The sequence below is a fragment of the Labrus bergylta genome, chromosome 5 (genome assembly GCF_963930695.1).
Source record: "Labrus bergylta chromosome 5, fLabBer1.1, whole genome shotgun sequence".
NCBI lineage: Eukaryota > Metazoa > Chordata > Actinopteri > Labriformes > Labridae > Labrus > Labrus bergylta.
The window spans coordinates 21,722,993-21,731,830 of record NC_089199.1 but is presented as its reverse complement, the minus strand read 5'-3'; the positions used below and the strand labels follow the sequence as shown (position 1 = coordinate 21,731,830).

Genomic DNA, 8,838 nt, shown 5'->3' with positions numbered 1-8,838 from the left:
ACACTTCCATTTCATAAGACAGGTGCGTAGTAGAGCAACGTGTCCATTAAAACCTAAAGGTAAACTCCCAGGTGACAAAGCAAACTGTTTGCCTGATGTGCGTAGATCTAGTATCTGAAAGGTTGCCAATACGTTTGTTTGCCAGTAAGACAGTGTGCAGGAGTTTACCTTAAAGTTAAATATATATGTTGGGTTTTTTACAATAAACACTTTTGTTAAATGGTATAAAGTCATTCTGTTTTTTTGGATGTCATTCTGAAGTTTCTCTCCACCTGTATAAAGTTAAACCTCTGTGTGAAATGTGCTATATAGATTTAGCTGCTTGCCTTGCCCTGGATGGCAGCCATTTCAACTTGATGAGTGTACACGTAGTGCGTATGTGTTCAGGAACTTCACTGACCACAAAATTTGCATTTACCCTCGACTTGCACCTCAGACAAACTGACAGGAAGTCTCCCTTTGATTCTTCAACAACGAAAAAACAGCCAAACAATTCAATAAAAGCACACAAAATGTGTTTTTATTAAGGTTAAGAGTATGACATAAACTATATTATCCTATAATTCACATCTTATTGGCACACCAACAAAATTTACATCCAAAATAATCCACACAAAAAGGCAAACTAACTCACTGTTACAGTTCACACATGCTCCCCGGGAGAGCTCAAGACGTCGTGTTACTCATGACCTTTTAGAATTTGGAGATTCAGAGTGGCAGTTTATCATCAGACATTTTCTCACACTTCGGGTTCAAACCATGCCTACATGTCCTGTATTGTGCTCTAAAAAAAGAAATACTCGAGAGTGTGTTGGCTAGGACTAAGCACAGGCGTTATGTACATATCGAAATCAGCAGGAAAATGAAGCTGGAGGCTTATCGTTGTGAATAAATATACAGTAGGCACATTATGGAAACTCACTCTGCAAAGGTCGACTAGTCCTCCAAACATTTAAGCACACAAGATAAGGCCAATAAATGACTTCAAAAGAGAGCGATAAATAATGTCAAGAGCAGGTGCATAACATAGGTGTTGGTATTTACAGCATTACTCCTCAATCACAACATTCCCGTGTCAAAGAAGGCTCCATGTTCTGAGTCGTGTTGGAGTTGCAGTGAACAGAAAGATGTTGTAACGGAGGACTGTAACAGAGTTGTGCCAAAAGCAGAGCGAGTGTTATGAAAAAGAGCAGAGGGTTAACTTTTTCAGGGCCTGTGGAGTGGGGGAGAAAAAAAAGAAACGATCCAGCGTATCGTGTTGAATTTGACCTGTAGACGGATGAAATCTTCTTTCTTTTTTAAGGAAATCCCCCACCAGCTCACTCTGGACTGTGAGAAATGAAAGTGAAATGTAACTTTGGTGTGTCCCTTCTCTTGCAGACGGGGTTGATTCTGAAGGGATGCAGGAGGGTGTAGTGGGCTTATTGGCTGGTGGGAATGGGATGGAAGAGGCGAAGGGTGCTAATCGACTATATAACCTCCCTGTTATTCCTGATGGCACAACACAGGAACATGCTGAGGAACATGCCAACGATCTGAAAGCAAACACCATTTGGAAAACGTTAGAGTCAAATCAGTATCATAAGACAAATGAGAGCAAAGATAAATGGTCAAAAAAATGACCGTGAATTCAATTTAAAGTTGTGACAAATCTCACCATGACTCCTGCGATTCCAATCCCAATGAATCCGATGATGTGCAGCTTCTCATTGAAGAAGTCTGTTATAGCAGTGAGACAGTCCTAAAACACAGCAGTTAGGATTTCATTAGGAAACGAAATGATTCACAACGTCCTGCTGTGAACTATTTCATATTAAAAAAACATCAATTATATATCAGGACTGATTCAACTCTGAATTGCAGCAAATCTTTGAATCTTAAAATAGCACCACACTGCCACCATGTGGATATGAAGTGTCATAGCAGTGTATAAAGTATCGCATGTAGTTACCGGTGTGTCCTCTGGAGTAGAGTCTGCACAGAGAGCAGTCGAGGTTTCTGACATGGATCCTCCACAGCAGTTCAGCTGTCATGAAAAAGAGTGATGATGAGTAATAGATAACAAAATTAAACCATGAACAAGTTTAACTGAATTGTACTTACAGTTTTGTGGTAAAGGAGAGCTATTGCAGTGCCATTGGCGTTGGAGACGTCAGAGATGGAGCTGCTGTAAAACTTTTGGACTTCCTCAACAATCTGTTGTGAGCAAAAGGTGACAAACAAATCTGTCATTTAGAGGATTCCTCTCCAGATTACGAGGAAACATTTAAACATTATTTATTTTTAAATGAATGACTTAAGAGTTGTACCTGTTCCTTATTTAAGAATCCAAACACACCAGCTGCGATTTCTGCTCCAAAGATGATCAGGAGGCAGGCGAAGAACTTGGGAAGAGAAAAAGGTGTTATTGTCTCCAAGTTTAGGGGGAGGAGTTTAGGAAGGTAACACTTCACGTTCTAGCTCAGTTATTTCTTGTTAAAACCTTTAAACTGAGACTGAAAGTGTCTGTGTGACTGTGGGAAACAGCAATTGACCAAGCAATCAATTTAGTGAAACATTTCCTGATAATTGAAGTTTCCCTCTTCCATGGAAAGTGTCCTTGAAAGAAACAAAAGCTCTAGGTAAATCAAAACTAACAAGACTTCATGGAGAGTGCACCAATCAAACTCTTTTTGTCTTCACAATTAGTACCAAATAGAAAAGAAATTCTAACAGGCTTCCCCCCCCCACAAGAAGTTTGTATCCAAACAATAAAACACAAAACTGTGAATGAATACTGTCATAGGCAGCTCATTCATGTACCCACCGACGAGAGAAGACACTGAGACTCTCGTACGGCCCCAAAACAGCCGAAGAACCCGACGATCATCATCAACCCTCCTGCCCCGAGGAGGATGTACACCGCTGAGTGGAGAAGAGAGGAAAAGATTAATACTTTAAACTGTGTCACTCTGTAGAAGTAAAACAGCTGATGAACTATACAACAGTCTAGTAATGTTTAGTGTTAAAAGACCTAAATGGACAATGAAGACCAGAATCAAATCATGGAGCTGTCACATGACTGTAGTTCACAGCTCCTCCACAGGGTGGCAGCATCACCCCACTCCTTGTGTTCTCTTCTCATGTCCTTTGTTCTGAAAAAGGCTCTTGTTGTTGTGTGTTTGACTACAAGAAAAGTGTAGGTGGAAACTCCTCGACTGGCCAGAAACCTCTGAATCGCCTCCCACAATTCACTCTGATTATCAGCATCCACCTTCAGGGCAGATATTTGTGAATTTTAAAGTTTCGAGTCGAGATGAGAGACGTCTGAGCACAAAGAGAATCTCTGACACAAACTATTGCCACTTTTTCTTGGTTGTTCTAAAATAGCTCTCCTTTGTCTCTTTGCCTCCACTCAGTATATCAATGAGTGATAAAACAAAACTAATCATTTGAGGTGCCTTCATAGAGCCAAACAGATAAACTGAAGGATGATATCCACCATCACCTGCCATCTGGCAAGTGATACAGAAATATCTGCTGCAGACTACAGAGCAGCTTCTTTCCTCAGACTCTGTGCCTTAAACTCAAAAAACTCAACCTCCATACTTTGACATAAAAATAGTTTTCCTTATGTAATTTAAAGAGACCTCTCCTGATTTTATTGTGCAAACCGTATTTGTTGTATCTGTCAGATGAAACCTGCATGGTTGTCAGTGGTCTATTCTGCTGGTTTTAAGCTGGATAAGCGCTCTTTAAAACAAAGCAAAAACTGTAACTGTTGACAGTAAATACACAAAGAGACCATCTGATGCAGCGCTGTTTTCTGCAGAAACCTTCCAATCCCACCCATCCTCACATGTCTCAGAGGTACAATAAGAAACCAAAATAGATACAGATAAACAAGCCTCTGATTTCATCCTTTGATGCATTATCACTCTTATATTTCATTTGTTTATGTGCGTCAAGACCTCGTTAACATGCTATCGAAATGATAGAAAACAGAATGGCTAGATGACATCACGTGTCACTGAAACAAAGACAGAAGGAAACTGCACCACGCATGCAAATAACTTCTGGCCCCCCCCCCGCTGGGCCATGAAGGTACTGCAGAGGGTAATTTATTTTGTGTGTGTGTGTGTGTGTGTGTGTGTGTGTTGTTAATGGCTGCTTGGTAGTTCATCATGTAAATATTCTAACAGTCAAAGTACATATTCATTCTAACACTACAAAATCCTGATTTCTTCCTCTATTTCATCCAATGACCTCATGAATTATCATGTTGTTCAATCTAAAATTACAAATAACCTGTCTTTTAGTTTTCATAAAAAAATATTTATTTTCCAGCTTTAGCTTTCATCTAAAGTCTACAGAAGTATCACACGATGTCATAACTCTGAGCTCTTCTTGCTATTTTTGCACAAACTGATCGTTCAGCCAATCAGACAGACTCCATGTTCCTGCAGGGTCAAACTGTAAAACACGCGCCATCTGTCCGGTGAAAAAAAAAAAAAAAAGAAAGAAGCAAAATCTAATTTTCAGAGGCTTGCTTAATTGCTGCAGAACAAGACTACATCCTCCCCCATCCCATCATCTCCTTACCTCCCTACGAGCCTCGATGTCATCACCTTCCCTCCTGTCTGCTCCCCTCCCTCACTACTACAGAGCCCCTTACACTGTAACCCAACACCGCAGAAGTCCCCCAGGTCCATGCTCAGGGTCTAATCAGTGACATAGACAGCAACCAGTGCAGCAATTTAATTAGTCCTCATGGGGGGGGGGGGGGGGGGGGGTGCAAGCTGTTGTTTTCCTGCTGCTGAACAGAAGCGGACGTAAAGATGAGCTGCTGGAAGCGAGGGATACCATGCTTCAAAGCAGTGTCTTGGTTTGAAATGGAAAATGTAACAGGCCAAGAAAGAAAAGTGTATATACAAAGTGTCGGCACAGAGCTTTATGTAGTGATGTTTTCCATCTCCTAATCCAGCCTCCACGTGCATGCTGGTAGCAAACGTTAATAAATGTCTTTAAAGTTCTCTCTTTATCTAGCGTAGCTTTGCACATAAAAGCTGTTTACAAGGAAGAAAGGTGACAGGATGGAAAGTAATGAATCTGTAGGGAATGCTGACGCTCTGCCTCGTTTTGGTCCCTCTCTCTGCGCGGTCCCCGTGCTGCTAGACGTACATGTAGGCAGCTCCATCGCTCTGCTCAGGGGGCTTAAGTTCATGTTTGTTTTGTTGCTAAGGCTCCACTGTAAGACCATCATCGATCCTCTGCAGTAGCTCTCACACATTCAAAAGAACTGATGCTGTTGCGCTCAGTAATCTGCTGCGGGTTGTTGTTGCCTAACAACGAGAGCTGCCGCAGGGCCGGGCAACACTTGTGCACAAAGATCTTACATCTTTTTTTTTCTTGTGTGTATTCATTATGATCAGTTACTCATTGTAGATTGTTCCGATTCATTTTGTATAAGTGTTGCCACAAATGAAGTTGTGCTTTCGGTGCTATTTGTCTGTTAGCAGGATAACAGAAAAACTACAAGCATCATAGGAAAACAAAAGAGTGGAAGCGCTGCTGGTTCTTTCTAGTCACAGATCCCTGAGTGCGGTTTGCTATGGTTAATCCATCTTGTGAAGAGGTGGCATGCAAACTGCAACTACCCTGCAAAAGACACTCCAATGCACACTGTAGGATTTTTATGGAATGAAATGCCTTTATTGTACATGGCAAAATATAAACATTTTAAACTAGCTGGTGCATTGCGACCAACTCAGGTGTTCATCAGTCGTTGTCGACAAGATGAACCACAACCCCTCCACAAGATGAATTAATTGAACTATAGCATCATATGTGTAAAATGTGTTGAAGGGATGACTGATGGGCCAAAGAAGAAAAATGTAATCTAGGTCGGACTCATGAACATGAAGTGTTTTTTGATAGTCTTCAACGGTGTGAAGACTTTGTGAACTACGTCCTTCAAAGTAAATATTCAAAGACGATGTGAGATAATGACACATCAGCTGAACTATGTTTTTTTTTATCTCCAGACACACGTCATTGTTTTGCTTTCAAATATTCATCAGATTAAAGATCAGAGCCTTGTCATTGAATGACTTTAAGACACTGATGCAATTATAAAATCAGGATTTCAACATTGTTCCAGGTCAAGATGAATATTTCCTGTCAGTTTTGTGCACTTCTGGACAGCTTAAAGTCCCCATAATACAAACAAAATACATTTTCCTTGTTTAAATCCAGCATTCCTGTGTTAAATGTTCATTTATACATCTGCCACAACATTTCAATAAAGCATCATCTGAGTGTTTTAACATCAAAATAACTTTATTCTCTCCTCCTGTAAACCATTTAAAATGTGTGATGACTCATCCTGCACTCACTATCTCTTTACGACCAATTAAAAAGCTTTGTTGAAGTTAATGATCCAATCCAATTCATCCCATCATTATGTCCCTCCTTCTATTTTGGGAATAATTCTATCACGACACGGCAGTTAGATACCCTCGAAATCCCGTTTTATGAGGATTTGAATCTATAAAGAAGTATCAACATGATATTAAAGACAAAAATCGTCTGTCTATAAAATCTCCCTCTTCAATGGTACCCTTTAGATCAACGGTTCTCAACCGCTGGGTCGGGAGTCGGGGCCCAGAGGTGGGTTGCGGAGTCATTTTCAGTGGGTGGTGAATGTGTGTCTGGAAAAACTTGAGTAAAAAAGTATTTGAAGCACTTTTTAAACATGTTTGTTTTGTCCGGTTTCCTGCTTCTGTCACGTTTTTTTTACGGACTGAGGTCCAAACTGCAAAAAAATTTCAGTAAACAAATCTGATTGGTCAACAAATGTCAGAAATTCGGGGCCCCAATTTTTCACAGAGGAGAAGGTGGTGGGTCCTGAGGCTTGACGAGTTGACCTTCAGATGATATTATAGTGGAAGTTTAGGCACATTATTTGCTGCTGAAGTGTGTAGTTAACTTCAGTACAGAGAGCTATTTAAGTTCATGCTTCAGTAGAAACTTCAGGTGAGCTTGATGATATTTGCATCTCAAATGTACCGATGAACGTTATCTCACCTGCAGCTCTTTGCATAAACACCTGTGAGAACATTCAGTCCGTTTCTGCTCACTGACACTTTAGATCATATGATGAGACTGAATAAAAGAGAAGTCTGTCTTCATGACTGCTGCACATCCTGGTATCTGTAAGTGTTTTTAAAGAGCGATAGAGCCTGAGCTTCTGGAAGGAAATACATACGTTTGTTTTTCATGCATATGTAATAGTTTTGCTGTGTTTTCATCTACACGTTTTATTCTGCTTTTACTTTCATTGTTGCACAGATCTTTGTCTCGGCGGATATTTCATGCTAAAATAAAGATAAAAACAATGATTCAGAGCAGCACTGACTTAATAATGTTTAAACTGTGCTTTTCTTCCCTATAGTCATACAAGCTACTGATTTTGCAAGTATGGTCTGCATGGCTCAGTATCATCGCTGCTGCTGTCACCTGCCCCACCCAACCTGCTGTCAGGAGGAGGGGGTGCAGTCAGTTCCATGGAAGCTCAGCAGAGAGCTGATGAAGTGAAGTCACCATTTTAGGTCATGGTCTAACCGGAGCAACAAGAATAGGCTTTATTCTCATCATCTCCTCCTACGCAGGGACAGCGAGCGAGAGAGAGAGAGGGCCTATTGTATGGAGTCCTGCTCCAAACTGAAGCCTGATTGTCTTTTTCTACTATTCCCTTTAATCACCTGCTGTGTGTTAAATTCAGATCTCACTGCAAGAGGACAACAAGTTCCTCACAAGTTAAAAAGACAACGGACTACTTCCTGTGGGAAACAGATCCGTCTGTGGGACGTCAGAGAACAGTTTGAATGCATTCAAAAAGTTTGAAAATTGCAGCTGTATTCGGAAAATGGTGTGAAGTCGTCGAGGGAAAAGCTCACCCAATAATCAAAGCTGTTTTGATATTGTCCTTCTAAGAGAATGAAGCAGCTGAATGACATCTGTGTTGAAAATGTCAAACTGAAACAAAACTTTCCCATACTGTACAAGGGAGAGGAACAGATTTAAAAAATGTTTTTACTTTTGAATCAGAACTCCTAGAAGAAGTCCTAAGCCTTTGTTGGGAGACCAGGCCCAAATACAATCTCGTATTTATTTTCTGTTGTTACTGTGTGTACAATAACAGCTTTATGAGGTGTTTTTAAATAAACGTGAAGGCTTTACAAGTTAAGATAAATGTGTGTATGCATGTTTTTCATCTACGACGATTATTGTTACCTTTATTGCTTTGTTTGTTTTATTTTCCTCTCAGAGTAATTCATTTGTTTATTTATAGTTGCAGGATTATGTACAGCTCAATGTTTTATTTTTTACTCCAAAAGGTTCAGAATCCCCACAAACACAATCGATCTCTCACAAGTCTCTTATTTCATAACGTTGTGACATTAAATTCAATCTAGCGTCGTCTTCGTTTTGAGTTCTTCAGTGAAAGTCAAATTTTGAGCTGCTTTGTGGTTTTGTTGGAATTGTTTAGTTAGGAAAATTAACGATTTGGTACTATGTTTTAGTTTCGTTGTATTTGTCCTAATGGCAGAGGTGTAAAGTAACAAATTAATTTACATAGAGAGAGAGAGAGAGAGAGAGAGAGACAGAGAGAGAGAGAGAGAGAGAGACAGAGAGAAAGACTGAGAGAGAGAGAGAGAGAGAGAGACAGAGAGAAAGACAGAGAGAGAGAGAGAGAGAGACAGAGAGAGAGAGAGAGGAGAGAGAGAGAAAGAGAGAGAGAAAGAGAGACAGAGAGAAAGACAGAGAGAGAGAGAGAGAGAGACAGAGAGAGAGAGA

General features: G+C 40.3%; 1 protein-coding gene across 1 annotated transcript in view; it reads right to left on the bottom strand.

Moving 5' to 3' along the window:
• Positions 1 to 493: 493 nt before the first annotated feature.
• LOC109981714 (CD9 antigen) overlaps positions 494 to 8,838 on the bottom strand; it is a 15,844-nt gene continuing 7,499 nt past the window's right edge. The window contains exons 3-8 of the mRNA XM_020630627.3: positions 2,807 to 2,904; positions 2,310 to 2,384; positions 2,104 to 2,196; positions 1,952 to 2,026; positions 1,658 to 1,741; positions 494 to 1,535 (exon numbers count right to left, since the gene is read on the bottom strand). Coding sequence (XP_020486283.1) covers positions 1,470 to 1,535; positions 1,658 to 1,741; positions 1,952 to 2,026; positions 2,104 to 2,196; positions 2,310 to 2,384; positions 2,807 to 2,904 — 491 coding nt within the window. The 3' untranslated portion in view covers positions 494 to 1,469. The remainder of the gene's footprint in view (positions 1,536 to 1,657; positions 1,742 to 1,951; positions 2,027 to 2,103; positions 2,197 to 2,309; positions 2,385 to 2,806; positions 2,905 to 8,838) is intronic.